The 17,722-nt window shown below is 46.6% G+C and overlaps 1 protein-coding gene across 4 annotated transcripts in view; it reads right to left on the bottom strand.

The window, feature by feature from the left end:
- Positions 1–15,933, bottom strand: part of RAVER2 (ribonucleoprotein, PTB binding 2) — a 36,757-nt gene extending 20,824 nt beyond the window's left edge. For all 4 annotated transcript variants that reach the window (XM_064720381.1, XM_064720382.1, XM_064720383.1 and 1 more), the window contains exons 1-3: positions 15,768–15,933; positions 6,100–6,166; positions 3,132–3,601 (exon numbers count right to left, since the gene is read on the bottom strand). In XM_064720381.1, the coding sequence (XP_064576451.1) occupies positions 3,132–3,601; positions 6,100–6,166; positions 15,768–15,923 (693 nt within the window). In that variant the 5' untranslated portion in view covers positions 15,924–15,933. The remainder of the gene's footprint in view (positions 1–3,131; positions 3,602–6,099; positions 6,167–15,767) is intronic.
- Between the last annotated feature and the right edge of the window lie 1,789 nt (positions 15,934–17,722).

Below are 17,722 nucleotides of genomic sequence, written 5' to 3'. Positions count from 1 at the left end.
CGGCACAGTGTGCTCATGGCTGGCTGCTGAGCAGATCTCTGTCGGCCGAAAGAAAATCTTTTAGATAAACAATTAATAAACATAAAAACCGAAAGAAGAACTGAAGCCTCTTCTCGTCCTTTGATACTCGGCTGCCCCAAGGCCACCCCGGGCCTTTCCAGGCCCTCCAAACAGCCAAAAACCCGACAGCTCACCAGGGTGCAGGACAGCTGCTGAAACATGCAACAATGCAACAATGCAGCAGGAGCTGGTGCATTTTGGGAGCAGGGCAAGGCTGTGCCTGTGGGGGATGCCAAGAGAAGATGCCAGACTGATCAATCAAGCAGACTGGAAAAGGGCTTACGTGGCAAACACTGCCCTGGCCTTTGTGTGCAGACTTTGGGAGAGAATGAGCAGATTTAAATCAAACAAAAAAACAGGCTGGGAAGGGAGGGATGAAGCTTAGGCAAAAATCTCCAGTCCTCAGATGAATGGGGATGATAAACTGATCCCAGCTCTGGTGTGGAAGAGACAAAACCTCCTCCAGATAAAAACAAGCTCAGCCCCACAAACTTCCCCTGACAACTGAAATAGAAATGTGAAATATCTGGAAGAAAAAGAGGGAGGTCAGAGCTTTACAGCTCTGCAGAACAGGTATTTCATACATAAACACATTTTATTTTCCTATTTGATTTTGATACCAGTTCAGCAAAGACCTGAGGTGCTGCTGAAAAGAAGGGTTTGAAGCTATGGAACATTTGTATTTTAGTTTCAGCTGCAATGAAACACAGTTAAAATCTCCCCTAACACATCCCAAGTGCAGCCACCAATATTCCTGTAAGGATTCAGGAACTTTTCAACTTCCCAAGTAAAGAGCTACTGGAAAAAAGCTCTTTATTCCTATCCAAATCAGGCTGGAGACCTTTTAGTGACAATTTAAAGTTGACAGAAGAAAGCAATGAGGTTTTCTGGTGCATTTTGTTGAAACAAAGGACAAAACACATTTTTCCCAATATCCATGTGCAAGTATTTAGCTTCAGCTCCTCCTGACAGAATATTTCTGTTGTCACTAGAGGAGAAATCAAAATGATTTTTTTAAAAAAAAGGTAACTTTGGAATAAGATGAAGAAATCCAGAATTTATTTCATGAGTTCAGGTAAGAATTTTGGGCAAAGGATTGTGATGAAATTCTGCATGAGCTCCCAGCAGAACTAAGGCATGGCAGCACCACAAGAGCTGCATTAAAGTTCTCCAGAAAAAAAAAACCAAAACTTTTCTCAGTCATTCTCTATAGAAATTCCCCCCAAACTGAGGTTTCTGCTTCCCTGTTCTCTCAGTTTTTCTGTCTCTACCAATCACATCCCTCCCTTTTGTTTTGTTCACCTTTTCTTGGCTCTTTCTCCTCCTCCTTTCTTTGCCCTCAATTTTCAGGCTGTCTCACTCATAAACCCCTAATTAATTAGCAACCATTCTCTTCCCTTTTTCACCTATCAAATCTCAACTATTTCTTTTCCTACCTCCACCCTCCTGTATTTTATAGGAACTGATGTAATGCAGACACTCTGCTTGCCCACACCAAGTATTACCCAAGATTTATTATGATTTAAAAGGTAAAAAGTCAATTTTTGAGTGCTTCCAACCGCCAGTCAGTGAAACCCATCTTTCCCCAAGAAATCTGCTGTTCTTTGAAGCTCACAATTTTTAAAGGATGGTGAAAAATTGTTGGGGGAGCTGATAACAACCCCAGATTATCTGACAGCTTCTATCCCTGACAACAGCCAAGAACCTTCCTCAGTTAGGGAAAACCATGTTAAATACTCATATATTAATTATATGATTTATTTTGCATCATCTGAACTGTTGCACTTGTGGTATTCATCCACTCTGGCCTTCTTGGAGCAGCAAAACCTTCAGCAATATTTACTTGAAAAGCTCTCAAAGATCAAACTGTTTTCAGTAATGACACAAGGGGACATAAATATGACATAAGGGGATGTCTTCCAAACATTCTGCTGGTATTTCACTGGAGTGCTATCCTGCAGAATTCCCAAAATTCCCAGAGAACATGGATACACTGCTCACCCAGAGCAGTTCAGCATCACTGCTGGAGTGATATCCTGCAGAATTCCCAAAATTCCCAGAGAACATGGATACACTGCACACCCAGAGCAGTTCAGCATCACTGCTGGAGTGCTATCCTGCAGAATTCCCAGAGAACATGGACACACTGCATTCCTAGAGCAGATCAGCATCACTGCTGGAGTGCTATCCTGCAGAATTCCCAAAATTCCCAGAGAACATGGACACACTGCACACCCAGAGCAGTTCAGCATCACTGCTGGAGTGCTATCCTGCAGAATTCCCAGAATTCCCAGAGAACATGGATACACTGCACACCCAGAGCAGATCAGCATCACTGCTGGAGTGCTATCCTGCAGAATTCCCAAAATTCCCAGAGAACATGGATACACTGCATTCCTAGAGCAGATCAGCATCACTGCTGGAGTGCTATCCTGCAGAATTCCCAAAATTCCCAGAGAACATGGATACACTGCTCACCCAGAGCAGTTCAGCATCACTGCTGGAGTGCTATCCTGCAGAATTCCCAAAATTCCCAGAGAACATGGATACACTGCATTCCTAGAGCAGATCAGCATCACTGCTGGAGTGCTATCCTGCAGAATTCCCAAAATTCCCAGAGAACATGGATACACTGCATTCCTAGAGCAGATCAGCATCACTGCTGGAGTGCTATCCTGCAGAATTCCCAGAGAACATGGATACACTGCACACCCAGAGCAGTTCAGCATCACTGCTGGAGTGCTATCCTGCAGAATTCCCAAAATTCCCAGAAAACATGGACACACTGCACTCCCAGAGCAGATCAGCATCACTGCTGGAGTGCTATCCTGCAGAATTCCCACAATTCCCAGAGAACATGGACACACTGCACACCCAGAGCAGTTCAGCATCACTGCTCCCACCCCTGTGCAGATGGCACAACAGTTGATAGGAAAAATAATAGGAAAATCAAAATAAATAAGAAAAATAGGAAAATAAATAGGAAAAATAAACTGGAAGACAGCAAGAGTGAAGAGAGGCAATGCTGCAAGCCCAGCCCTGGTTCTCCATCAGACAGAAAGCCAGCCTACCTGGCAGAAGACAGGTTTGTACTTCAGGGAGAAAGCCTGGAGCAGCTCCTTGGAATCAGCGCAGTCTTTTTGCAGTTTATCCACACAAAGGCACTTGGAGTGAATGAGGTTTGTGGTGAGCTGGTTCACATCCATCCACTGTGCAAACAGAGTGCTGTCCTCCAGCTGCTTGCCCAGGAGCTCCAGCCTGGCCTTGGCAGCAGAGTCCTTCTTCATGTACTCCACGAAGCCGTAGCCCTTGGAGCGGCCGGTGAGCTCGCTGTACACCAGGAAGCAGCGCTCCACGTTGCCATAGGCACGCACCAGCTCCTCAAACTCCTCGATGCCCAGGGAAAGGGGCAGGTTGGTGATGCACAGCAGGGCATCCGTGGGCTGCAGCTGCACCGAGATCTCCTTGCCACGCAGGCAGTGCTGGTGGAACCTCCTGATGGCGCTCTGAGCCTGCTCCCCGTTCAGCAGCGTCACAAACGCTGCAGGAGAGAGCAGGGGACATCAGCCAGCCCAGCTGGGCTCAGCCACACCTTCCCTGCCCTGGCACCACCATTCACCCACAGATCCAACAGGTAAATGTGTTTATTATGGACAATGCTGAAAATCTCAATTGAACATCATGAGCAGTGATTAACTCAGTCACTGTGTTGTGATGCTCACAACTTCACTACTTGGAACCCAATCCGGGGGACAAAATGAAATGTTCTACCAGCAGGCTGTTCTTTACTAAATTAAATATTATACTAGCAGATCTCTCCCTTCCCTGGAACCAGAGATTCACCCACAGATCCAACAGCTAAAGGTATTTATTATAGACAATGCTGAAAATCTCAATTGAACATCATGAGCAGTGATTAACTCAAATTAACTCAGTGACTGTGCTGTGATGCTCACAACTTCACTACTTGGAAACCAATACAGTTCTGTGCCTGGGGAACAAAATGAAATATTCTACCAGCAGGCTGTTCTTTACTAGATTAAATATTCTACTAGCAGATCTCTCCCTCCCCTGAAACCACAGATTCACCCCACAGATCCAACAGGTAAATATATCTATTATAGACAATACTGAAAATCTCACTTGAACATCATGAGCAATTAATTCAGAAAGTGACTGTGCTGTGATGCTCACAACTTCACTACCTGGAACCCAACCAATTCTGTATCTGGGGAACAAAATTAAATATTCTACTAGCAGACTGTTCTTTACTAGATTAAATATTCTACTAGCAGACCTCTCCCTCCCCTGGAACCACAGACTGACCCCAAAGATCCAACAAATAAATATATCTATTATAGATAATACCTAAAATCTCAATTGAACATCATGAGCAGTGATTAACTCAGTGACTGTGCTGTGATGCTCACAACTTCACTCCTTGGAACCCAACACAGTTCTGTATCTGGGGAACAAAATTAAATATTCTACTAGCAGGCTGTTCTTTACTAAATTAAATATTCTACTAGCAGACTGTTCTTTACTAAATTAAATATTCTACTAGCAGATCTCTCCCTCCCCTGGAACCACAGATTCACCCCAAAGATCCAACAAATAAATATATCTATTATAGATAATACCTAAAATCTCAATTGAACATCATGAGCAGTGATTAACTCAAATTAACTCAGTGACTGTGCTGTGATGCTCACAACTTCACTACTTGGAACCCAATCCGGGGGACAAAATGAAATGTTCTACCAGCAGGCTGTTCTTTACTAAATTAAATATTCTACTAGCAGATCTCTCCCTCCCCTGGAACCACAGATTCACCCAGAGATCCAACAGGTAAATGTATCTGTTATAGATAATACTGAAAATCTCAACTGAACATCATGAGCAGTGATTAACTCAAATTAACTCAGTGACTGTGCTGTGATGCTCACAACTTCACTCCTTGGAACCCAACACAGTTCTGTATCTGGGGAACAAAATTAAATATTCTACCAGCAGACTGTTCTTTACTAAATTAAATATTCTACTAGCAGACTGTTCTTTACTAGATTAAATATTATATAGCAGATCTCTCCCTCCCCTGGAACCACCATTCACCCAGAGATCCAACAGGTAAATGTATCTGTTATAGATAATACTGAAAATCTCAATTGAACATCATGAGCAGTGATTAACTCAGTGACTGTGCTGTGATGCTCACAACTTCACTACTTAGAACCCAATCTGGGGAACAAAATGAAATGTTCTACCAGCAGGCTGTTCTTTACTAAATTAAATATTATACTAGCAGATCTCTCCCTTCCCTGGAACCACAGACTGACCCCAAAGATTTAACAAATAAATATATCTGTTATAGATAATACCTAAAATCTCAATTGAACATCATGAGCAGTAATTAACTCAGTGACTGTGTTGTGACGCTCACAACTTCACTACCTGGAACCCAACCAATTCTGTATCTGGGGAACAAAATTAAATATTCTACCAGCAGACTGTTCTTTACCAAATTAAATATTCTACTAGCAGACTGTTCTTTACCAAATTAAATATTCTACCAGCAGACTGTTCTTTGCTAAATTAAATATTCTACTAGCAGACTGTTCTTTGCCAAATTAAATATTCTACTAGCAGACTGTTCTTTACTAAATTAAATATTCTACTAGCAGACTGTTCTTTGCTAAATTAAATATTCCACTGAAGTGGAATACACAGATCACAGATTCCATGGAATCTCTTTGATGACATCCTCAAGCTCTCCCTTTGGGGTTAACAGATCTTTTTTTGTGCTTTTCAGTCCACAGGCATTTCACACACTGCCATGCAGGGACACTCACTGAGGAACGCTCCTGAGAGAGACCAGAGGGGACCAAAAATCACATCAACACCACAAAGCTTCCAGCTTTCACTGGCTTCAGTAGCAGGTGACAAAAAAGGCACTGAGGGATGCCAGACAATCCATGATGGCACACACAGCACTTGATGTCCCTCACAGAATTGAAATAAATGGAAGTTTGAAGTTCTCACCTGTTCTTTTATTCCTGTCCACATAACAGTACTTGATTTCATAATCTTTAAACAAGTCATGGATTTCCTGCAAGGGAAGAGTACAAATAACATCACATAAATAAGTCCCCAAACCAAGCAAGTGGATAAATTCATCCTCATTTCAAACAAAACCAAAATCTTTCCCAACAAACAGAAAATTTCACCATAGAAACGCTATCAAATATTTGTTTTTAAAGGAGTTGGTTACACATTGCTGCAGCAATGTTTTAATCTCCCATAAAAAACTGGCTTGCTGAATTTGATTAATTCGCTTTTCATTCTCTGGGGTGACATAAACACAAAAGGCTGTCCTGTAACTGTCTTTTGATAAAGACAAATAACATCACAGCTCATTAAACAGCAAAACCCTCTCCATTTCTCTGAAGTACAACTGGCATAGCTAAAATGCCACATGGACAAGGAACACTGGCAGCATCACATCACCAAACTTACTGAGGGCACAATGCTGCCCCAAAACCCAACAGCTGCTTTGGTGCCCTGCTCAAGTTCACTTTAATAGATTTTCACCCTTAATAATGGATATTCTTTCACCCAGCAGATAACTGTGGCCAGAGCACCCCCTGGAAAGTATCCTCTGTCAATGACTGCACAGCTGCTCAACAGAGAATCAACCCCCAGAGTGTTATTTGCTCCCACTAATTAATGGGGAGAGAGGAGGGGTGGCCAAGAGCAAGTCTAAGAGGAGTTTGCTACAGCTATTCCCAAAAAACCAAGGTGCACATCCCCCAAAAACCCCACAAATTATTGTCATTCAGGGATGAGAAAGCAGAGCTGAGCACTCACCATCCCAAAGAAAAACCAGGAGTAATAACCTGGATATTTATAATATTTCAGCTGGACAAATCCCATACACAGGAGTGCAAAGATGATTTCTGCAAGCAAAATAATCGAGCAGCTTTGTCTGAAAGTTTAATTGCAGCTGATTCCCAGCAGCTGAGTGGAGCTGCCAGTTTGGTAATTCAATCTATGGAGCCTAAAGGTTAATTGGGTTCTCTGTGAGGGGTATCAGGTGCACACCTTTTAGTCAGGAGAGCACCAATCTCTGGTTTCACTGTTTAACAGCTGTCAAATACTGCATCAATAAAATATGGCAGCATTTCTGCAGCCACCACACGTCCTCAAATAAGGTGTGATAAGGATGGGGTTTCTGAAATGCAAGATAGGCCCAAAATTCCAGCCAGGCAAGGGATCTGAGTGTGGACACCTCTCAAACAACAACGAGATGGTTCTGCCTCAGACACAAGAGACTGAGAAGACACTTTCTGTACACTTCTGGCAGCCCTGTTGTGCTGTGCCACTGAAGATTCCAAAACATTGTTTCTGTCCCACTCAGCAAAAGAGGGACATATTTGCCCTTTTGATTTCCTGTATTATTTTACAAGAGCACCACTGCAAGTTTTCTATGATGATTAGGTAGCAGGAAGTTGGATTTCAAACAGCTCTGCACGCTCTTCTGAAAGTCATCTGTGTATCAGATGATTCCACATGATTGCCCTGAAACTTTGAGAGGAAAACAGCCCCTACTGAACAGGTCTTAGGGGGATAATGATGAGATCTCATATAAAAACTGATGAGAATGTAAGGGAGATTTAAAATAAAGCCTGATTTAAGCACAGAAATCCGGTAAAGATTTTAACACCAGCTCCCACAGGGGCTGCAAACGCTGCCAGGTTTGTGCAAAGGGCTCTTCCAGGAAAGTTCTGGTTCTTGTGGGCTCCTGGCAGGGCTGAGAGCTTCACCTGTGGAGCTGGGGTTGGGCAGTGTTTCAGTGAAAGCATTTCTCACATAAACACCGCTCGTGAGGATTTACAAAGATAAAACACACCCAGGGAAATGTGTACTCCTTTCCATTAAACAGCTGTAAATATCTGTGCGCTACACTGGGATTTCTCTGCTTGCTAAGCCAGGCACCTCTCTAAACTTCACCTCCAGCATCTCCCAGCACTCAGGTCTGGTGGAAAAGAAGGAACAGAGCTCCCATTGTGCTGCTGTTCCCAGTTTCACTCCCCACAGCTCAGGGCAGAAGGGTCAGGAAGCAATGGGAACGACAGCTCTGACCCCAGGGCTCCAAGCAGCTCTCCAGGGCCAGGAGGGGATGTTTGATTTGCAGGAGAAGGGCTCAGCCAAGGCAGGTGGATCCTCTGCAGCTCTCCAGGGCCAGGAGGGAATGCTTGCTCTGGAGGAGAAGGGTTCAGCCAAGGCAGGTAGATGCTCTGCAGCCCTCCAGGAGCATGAGGGAATGTTTGCTCCAGGGTCAGCCCAGGCAGGTGGATGCTCTGCCGTGACCCCGCTCCCTTGTGAGGAATGTAAGCACGGGGATGTTTCCGTGAGAACGGCACAAACAAACAGCAGCTGCCCGCTCCCACTGCTGCTGCTCGCTCCTGTTCTGGTGGGAGGTTCTGACTGTAATTCAGTCCTAGCAGGCAGTTTTACAGCCACTCCTATTCTGTACTGTTATGGCATATTTTATTCTCTATGGTTGCTCCTTCCCCCCTAGATTGCTGGTTTTGCCGTAAGTGTCCATGTCCCCAAAGACCTTTCCCTTTCCCTGTTCCTCCTCCCACTGAACACCAATCCCTCCCCAAGCCTGCCCCTTTCTCTAGAAACTTCCCCATCCATTTTGTGTCCTTCGAGGCCCCATTGGTTTGTTGAAGTTGTTCTCCTCCCCTGCAATCCCCTCTTGGTTTAAACATTGTATTTCCCTGCCTGTGTTCCACCCCCAGCTTCTCCCAGTTGGTTAAAGATTGTACCCACCCCTGGGACCTCCCCTGTTTATAAATTGATGTATGGCCAACAAAAATTTTAAGCAGTTCTATCTGGTCCCTTCCAACCCAAACCCTTCCAGGATTTTGTGCTCCTGGGACAGAAATATAACCAATATATAGAAATAAAATATACAATATACAGAAAAAAAATAGATAGATATATATAGATATAGAGATATATATAGATTATAGAGATATATATAGACATAGATATATAGATATATTGATATATATAGATATATAGATATCTATATATATATATATATCTATATATAGATATATAGATATATATAGATACATAGATATATTGATATATATAGATATATAGAAATATATAGAATATTTGGAAAATAACAGAAATATAACCTATAAAGCATAGCCACTCTACAGCCCCTTAAAGCTTTAAAAGCCAAGAATCTTGTCATCAATACAAATTAAAATTGTAATCAGGAAATTATCGATCATACGTGCAAATTAGCAGAAAAAGCAAAATCAAATAAAACCAAGGGAGTTTAAGAGAAATCACCCTTTATCCTTTAAAGAAGTGTATTATTTACTATTGTAAATGTGGTCATGAAATACCACAGTTCTTGCCCTGTGTCCTCTCTTGGGTAGAAAAACTGGCAACCTGAGTTTTCAGCTCTTACTATCAATTTGAGATTTGCACCTCGAACTTTGTGTTTAGTACCTGCATTGTTTTAAACACAAATTAGAAAGGGACTCATTCACAGGCACATTTATCAAATTAGTAAAGCTCAGTGGTTTATTTCTAATAAAAGCAGCTTGTGCTACTCAGACTGTCACAGTGTAAGGGAAAAATACCCAAGAAATTCTCAGTACTCACCTGGAACAATACATAGGATATATATAATAATGTATATAAAGCCTACAGCACACCAAACTCAAGCACTGCTCTCTCTCTGGAAGCAAAACTAGACTTGATATGAAATGTAATAATTGTGCTGTTCTGGCAAGAGAATATTTAACAATTCTGAGGGTGCCTGGCCAGATGTCTGCAGTGAGCTTTAGGGAAGTCTCCAATATAAACACTCTCCAAGCCTGGTCCATAACTTGGCTCTCACTGAGCAGCTGAAGGCCTGAACTTCACATGAATATCCTTGAAATGAGAATCAATTAAGTTTAAAGTAGTTACTTGGCTAAGCAAGAAGTTTTAAATCATCTCCCAGCTGAAAAAGGCTTTGTTCCATTTGTGCAGGCAGGGTAGGAAAAAGAGAACTTCTCAGAAGAAAAGCTTTATATTTACAAAATGATCTAACAGGGTGTTCGTTTGATTCAGATTTTAGACTGCTAAATATCTGAGTTCATGACATGACACATGGATTTCACTGCAGATATTAAATAAATAATAAGAAGTAGTAAAAAAGAGAATATTGACACAGTTTAAATAGTATGTTACTAAAGGGAAAACCCAGAGCTGTGCTGGAGAGCGAGTGCAGCCCTCAGCACCAACAAGAGGTTAATAAAAAACAAAAGGACTGATGCAAAGTGCAATTTTGACCATCAGAGATCACAGAGGCAGGAGGGCCTCAAGATGTCATTAATTGCTGGATAATTGCCCCTAAGAAGTTACATTTCAGGCATTGGGCTCACCACATCTCCCCCCCAGGTCCCAGGAGGTTTGCAGGGCTGAGTAAGGATTCTCAGAGGAGCAAGGCTGGAGGCTCAGGGCTCAAACCTGCCAGAACAGCGAGCACTGAGGAGCATCCCAAAGCTCCTGCCCAGCTCCTTCCCTCCTCACCTCCACAATCCCAAACCAGGAAACCTGAAACGCATCCACTCCAGGCCATAAACTGCTTTTGGGGCAAAGCTCTGTGTTTGGGAATTGATTCTCACTTTTGTAAGATCACAGCCCTCAAAGATCTTCAGTGAGGTAATGTAAGAAAATGTGAAGACAGGAAAACAACAATTTCTCAGTGCAATGAAAGACTTTTTCCTCTGATCTTCCAGAGACTTTTGGGAGTGTTGCTAAGAGGATCTTTATGGGACTGGAAATTAATTCCATCATCCTGGGTATACTGGATGGTGTGAGAGCTAAATGAAAGGGGGAAAAAGACATAGAAAGAAGTAACTTGAGAGAGCAAGAGCTCAAAGCAAAACAAAAGTAATAAAGGAAATGTTAAAATTCCATCTTAAGGCATGAGAGCTGCTCCCTGTCCACAACGTGCCTTTCATGTTCAGGCAGTGTGACAGAGGAGGAATGAGAACACAAAGGCCCCTCTACTTAAAGCTCTGGCATCCAACAGATTGCAGAGAGCACTTCCTCAAACCATCACACCTCATTAGAGCCTTTCCCTCTAACAGGGAAAATTATGGCTAATCCAGGGAGAAAGGGGGAAAAATGCCACAACCCCACCAGAGACAGCACCATGCTAAGCAGGGATTTGGCTTTTGATCAGGAACAGACAGCCCAGAAAAAACTGAAAGGGTCCATGAGGTTCCAAAATGCCAAATAAATCCCTGTCCCAGGTGGACTGCAGCAGGTTTGGATCAACACCTCAGTGTTTCATTGTTCTCTGATTCTGTCCCTCCCCAGGAGAACCACGGGGTGTTAAAATAATTAACCAGCCCTACTTGCTGCATGTTCTATATTAAAGGAGAGCATCCCCTCCACCAGGTTTATTTTGTAGAACTGTGACATAGTGGCAATTAGGGATAATCAAGCCCAAAATGCTTGGGAGCAAGAGCATCTTCCACAGCATCTTCTCCTATCTGCAAAAAATGGGAAGCAAAAAGCCAACAGCCCTTGCTGGGCAGCTGATCTTGGCACAGAACACTGGAGATCCGGCTACAAATTAATTATTATTACAATTCATATTAGTTTTATTAGTGTTATATTAATTTTAGATATGTTTTATTTTGTTTCAATAGTTAAACTGTTCTTAACCCCCAAGCTTTACTTTTGCCCTGACTCTCCCCAGCACCAGAGCAGTGAAGAAGTGAAGAAGTGAAGAAGTGAAGAAGTGAAGAAGTGAGGAAGTGAGGAAGTGAGGAAGTGAGGAAGTGAGGAAGTGAGGAAGTGAGGAAGTGAGGAAGTGAGGAAGTGAGGAAGTGAGGAAGTGAGGAAGTGAGGAAGTGAAGAAGTGAGGAAGTGAGGAAGTGAGGAAGTGAAGAAGTGAAGAAGTGAAGAAGTGAAGGAGTGAAGAAGTGAAGAAGTGAAGAAGTGAGGAAGTGAAGAAGTGAAGAAGTGAAGAAGTGAAGAAGTGAGGAAGTGAGGAAGTGAAGAAGTGAGGAAGTGAAGAAGTGAGGAAGTGAGGAAGTGAGGAAGTGAAGAAGTGAGGAAGTGAGGAAGTGAGGAAGTGAGGAAGTGAGGAAGTGAGGAAGTGAGGAAGTGAGGAAGTGAGGAAGTGAGGAAGTGAGGAAGTGAGGAAGTGAGGAAGTGAGGAAGTGAGGAAGTGAGGAAGTGAGGAAGTGAGGAAGTGAGGAAGTGAAGAAGTGAAGAAGTGAGGAAGTGAAGAAGTGGCTGTGTGGTGCTTATTTGTTGCCTGGGGTAAAACCAATACAAACTCAAAACTTCCTGTTCAGTGAGGTACAACTTCACTTCCATCCTGAAGTTCTTGGCATGTCTTTAGCAGAAAAGGAGAGAGGGAGGTGGTGCTTCCTTCCCTCCCTCTGCTCAGAGCAGCGCCCCTCCTGCAGAGCACTGGGAGCAGCTTTAGGATTGTTCTGGAACCTTCTGGCTGCAATTTCTGCTCTCCCACCATGGCAGGGGGCCGTGTTCCTTGCTGCTGGCGTGGCTGATGGATCAGGGATGTGGCTCAGGGAGATGCACACACACAAGGCAAGCCAAGAGATCCCTGGTGCAGCAGCAGGCGGATCACCATGAAAGGCATCACCACAACCACGCTCCCTTTAAAGTCTCCTGCAAGCATCAGCCCGACCACAGCAGCACACCAGAGGCTGTTAGTGCCACAAGGACAGGCCCAGGATCTGCTGTTCCTCACAGGACTGCCCTGCCCTAATGAAGCCATTAAGTGCCTGCTGCAAGAGCACAGGACACATCCCAGTATTTGTGTGACGTGAAAGATGAAATATCTCCTCTGGCACCAAGGACTGCAGCTGGAGCAGTGGGACCTGCCAAGGCAGCAGAGTGGATCCCTGCTCTCCTCTGGCACCAAGGACTGCAGCTGGAGCAGTGGGACCTGCCAAGGCAGCAGAGTGGATCCCTGCTCTCCTCTGGCACCAAGGACTGCAGCTGGAGCAGTGGGACCTGCCAAGGCAGCAGAGTGGATCCCTGCTCTCCTCTGGCACCAAGGACTGCAGCTGGAGCAGTGGGACCTGCCAAGGCAGCAGAGTGGATCCCTGCTCTGAGCACGTATCCTGGGAAGCTCCATGGAGAGACAGGGAAGCCTCTCATGATCCCCCAGTTCTGAATTCTGCCTTTAAGGCACAGTCACTGCTGCAGGTATCAAAGCCCTGAAGAGTTACAGAGGTCAGCAGCAGCCTGTGGCCATTTCTGGGTCAGCACCACACCACACATTTGGTACTGGGCTGGAGGAATCCCATGAGGGTGAATTTGGGAACTACTCTGAAGAGTTCAGCATCCACTGGCTTGCCAGCTGAACAGCAAATGGAGACTGTGCCTTCAAGAGGAGTGAAGATGGAAAACAGATCTGCCACAAAAAATCCTTTCTCCATGGCTGTAGTGAGGGAATTGCCTGAAGAAACACTGATCCTGCAGGCATCTATTTGCAGGGTGAGCTCTGGTTTCTAAACCTGTTTCTGCTTCAGAAACCTCGTGGCCAAGGGACATTTCTTCTGTGGCCCCAAGGGTAATTTATTTTTTTAAATTTAGTTTAACACAGGTGGGGCTCCAAAGGTAATTGAAGATTACAAGTACAATAATAAAGTTAATATGTAGCTACAATTGGCAGAGGAATTATATGCGTTATGTAACTCCATATTAATAAAATTAGTTTTTTCCTACTTTTCTGACAAAACTGAGTATCTCCACCAATCTCTCTCCCTATCAGCAAAACAGTCATTTTTCATATCAAAACTATTTTGGTAAATCTTGGCCTCACTCTTCACTTAACAACAAATGGCAGCAAAGCCAACACCCCAACACTCAGAGATGAATAGTTACATTTATGAAAACCTATTTTGGGAGACTTGGCTGCATTTCAGTGATGTTCATCTCCCTCTTGACAGTGAATAAAACTGGCCAGGTCAGAAACAGTTTATCTGATTTTACTTGGCTCACCAATTACTGCAAGGCGAAGACAAACCCGTGTTTACCACGGGTGTTAACTGGCAACAAAAAAAAAAGTTAAATTTCATAGTAATTTTGAAGCCAAATACACAGGTAGACTTAACATGCCTGACCACAAACACCCTTCTCTCCAAAACTGCTCCAGGACAGAAACTTTCTCTCTACAGCACAATTCTTCTGCCTTTGTTACCACCACCAGCAGCTCATCAACGTTAAAAATAAAAATGAGTTTGTAAAGTGCACTTTAGGATCTGTACACGGTGTCCAGGGCAACATTAGAACCTGACACATAGGAGAAAAAGGCATCTAAGCGCTGCTTTGAAGCCCTCAAAACAAAAAGGCAAACTTCCAGAAGACTCCGTGGCTGCCAAACTTGACCTTAACGTTGATATTTCCCTGTAGCACCCACGGACTGAGCAAGCACCGCCAAACCTGAGAGGAGAATTCCCACATGGGAGCCCATGCAGGGGAGCAGGGACACACCCGGGGTGTCACAGAGTGTCACAGAGGGCTCCATCCAGGGCGAGCATCTGGTGACACTCCAGCAAAGCCTCTCTGTCAACACCGCCGCTTCGTGAAGAGACGGAGATTAGCAGCGCTCGCCAAGCTGCGAGTTTGCTGTAGATCAGCTCATCGGGCTGCTATCACCAGAGGTGCCCAAAGCACCCTAACAAAGCTGTCAGCTCCAAACTTTGAACCTGCCAGAGCCGGGCCAGACGCACCGGGAGAGAACAAAACAGCGCGAAGTGCAGCGGCCAGCTGGGCGCTGCGGCTCGGGTTACTGCGAGCGCCCCAGAGCCTCTCCAAAATGAATAGTCCCTTTCTGTGCAGAAATCGAGAGTCTGCACGTGCTGCTCTCAGCCGCAGGTACTAAAACCACCTGTGCTTCAGACAGGGGGGAGGCACACCATCAGCAGAGCAGAACAAAAGGCGCTGTTACTTTTCTTTTTTTTTTTTTTTTTTTAATACTCGTGCATCAAGTTGAGTGCTTGGAGCTGGTGAAGTGACTGTGCAGCTAAATCACCTCAGCATCTGACTCACAGCACTCGGTTGAAGAGTTCAGCGATCATCTCCTACCAACAGCAGCAATTTGAGCGGAATTTTCCTAAACCACCGTCAGACTGCGGAAAACCGCTTTCCCTCTCTACGTCTGGCTCACCTCACAATAATAATGAAAAAAAAAAGAAGCCAGTCTGGAAGCTTTTTCTCCCAGATTTCGCACGGAAAGCGGCTGTGCTGCAGTGCCCTACCTGTGCGCACACAGGTGCCGCCTCTCCGGCGGCGCTCCCGTTACCCGCTCACCCCACACCGAGCCCCGCTCGCTCCCTCACGCCCCGGGCCGCGACCCCGCCGTTCCCCGGGGAGTGCTGCCCGGCCAGCCCGGCGTGGCCCCCGGTGAGGGCGTGGACGGGCGAGCCGGAGCCGCTCTCCGCAGGTAACAAAGCCGCCCCACGCAGCCAGCGCCGTGGTGAGGGGCAGCTCTGAGGGGAGGCAGCGCCCCGCGGCCGAGGAGCCCCGCGGGGGACCCGGGGCTGCCCCGCGCCTCCCTCCCCGCTGCCGGCCCCCGCCTGAGGCGCGGGCGGGAGCGCGCCACGCCGCCGGGCGGCTGCGGGCAGCGCTGGCGGCCGTACCTGGCTGCTGCTCTCGGCCGGCAGGTTCCGCAGCAGGATCTTGCGGCGGTTGCCCAGCTCGCGGCGGGTGCTCGCCAGCCGCCTCGCCACCTCCTCGGCGCTCAGCGGCGGCGGCTCCGCGGGCAGCGCCGCGCCGCGCTCGGCTCCCGCCGCCATCTTGCAGCGCGCCGGGGACCGCGGGGGGAGCGCGGCGCTGGGGCCGCCCCCGCCCTGCCCCGCCCGGGGCAGCCTGAGGGAGCCCCCGGGCCCGGCCCCTCACGGCAGCCCGACCCCGGCCCGCCGAGCCCCGGAGCGACGCGGGGCAGCCCAGCGGGCTCGGGGCGGGCTCGGCGCTGCCCGTAACGGAGCTCCGGGGGGTGTGCGGGATGAACGGGACGCAGCGGCAATTTCACAGAACGGGTCCGAGCGCCCTGCTCAGACAGGGTCATCCCAGAGCACATGGCACAGGATTGTGTCCAGACGGGTCTGTAGTAGCCCCAGTGAGGAGACTCCTGAGCCTGTCTGGACAATCTGTCACCCTTCTTTCAGTGAAGAAATTCTGCCTCCTGTCCAGGGGAACTCCCTGGTGTCGGTTCCTGCCCGCTCCTCTGGTGCCAGCGCTGGGGCCCGGGACAGAACCTGGGCCATGCTCTGCCCCTCCCTGCACCCAGGGACAGACAGCCAGGGACACCCAGGGACAGACACCCAGGGACAGCCAGGGCTGAGGCCCCTCTCCCTGGGGCTCCTCTCCAGGCTGAGCAGCCCCAGCTCCCTCAGCCTTTCCTGGGCACCGAGATGCTCCAGGCCCTTGCTCAGCTCCAGGAGCTCCTGGCCCTGCTGTGCTGAGGAGCCAGAGCTGGGCACAGCACCCAGAGGTGTCCCCAGGGCAGGATCCTCCCCGACCTGCTGGATCTGTACCCAGCGAAGGTGGCAGTGATGGAGATTTGGGGAATGATTGCTGCTGGGTGAGGAAGAGGGACAATGCCCTGGTCTTGCCTCCCATCAGGATGGATGCTGGGGCAATTCCCCTCACAAGAGAGCCCCAGCTGTTCTCCAGCATCACCCCTGAGCTGCTGGGAATGCTCCTCCTGAAGATCCTCCTGAAGGTGCCCTCAGGACACTCTGCTGGCTCAGAGACTGCTCGTTGTCCACCAGCACCCTCAGGCCCTTCTCCTCACTTCATCCCACAGTAATCCATCTCCAGACAGATTTTTGGGAAGGATTTGAGTGCTCTGGAGAACAGCCGCGGCTCTCTTGTGAGGGGAATTGCCCCAGGATCCATCCTGATGGAAGCCAAGGCCAGCAGCAAATCATTCCCCAAATCCCCATCACTGCCACCTTCCCTGCATACAGATCCACTGGAGAGGCTGAAATACAGAACAGCAACAAAATAAAGCTGATCCCACAGAAAAAGTTAGGCTGGGAAAGTGGAAAAGATAGTTTAGTGGGAAATTCTGAAATATGGAACAGCAAGAAAATAAATCCCTGATCCCAAGTTAGGCTGGGAAAGACCTCTGAGATCATCAAGTCCAACCTAAAATCCCAAGAGAACCCAAGAACTCCACTGGAGATCAGCAGGCACAGTGGCCCAGAGTGATCTTGTCCCAGTTTTATTCCTCACCAGGAATGTGGCAAATTGATTAAAATCCATGCAAATGGGGAAAACAGCACCTGGCTGCTGTGCTGGTGACACGGGGACAGGCACAGGGCTGTGACCTGCCATAAAAAGGAGCCCAGCATCACAACAGAAGGACAATATTTCATGGAATCACTATAAAATAAATTTCCACTTCCATGAGGTCTCTGTCCATATAAACATTTCACTCAGCACCCATTTTAAAAAATAAAATAGGTTGTTCTTTTGGAAAATCCATTTTTTCTCTAGCACAGTCTCTTGCAATGTCATTTACAGCCCAGTAAATTTAGCTCTTAACGTTGTCATCATTGCTATAAATGAGTGAAGAATAATTTAAATT

Source organism: Zonotrichia leucophrys, chromosome 8, assembly GCF_028769735.1.
Source record: "Zonotrichia leucophrys gambelii isolate GWCS_2022_RI chromosome 8, RI_Zleu_2.0, whole genome shotgun sequence".
Lineage (NCBI taxonomy): Eukaryota > Metazoa > Chordata > Aves > Passeriformes > Passerellidae > Zonotrichia > Zonotrichia leucophrys.
The sequence above is the reverse complement of the archived record's forward strand: the minus strand, read 5'-3'. Positions and strand labels throughout refer to the sequence as shown.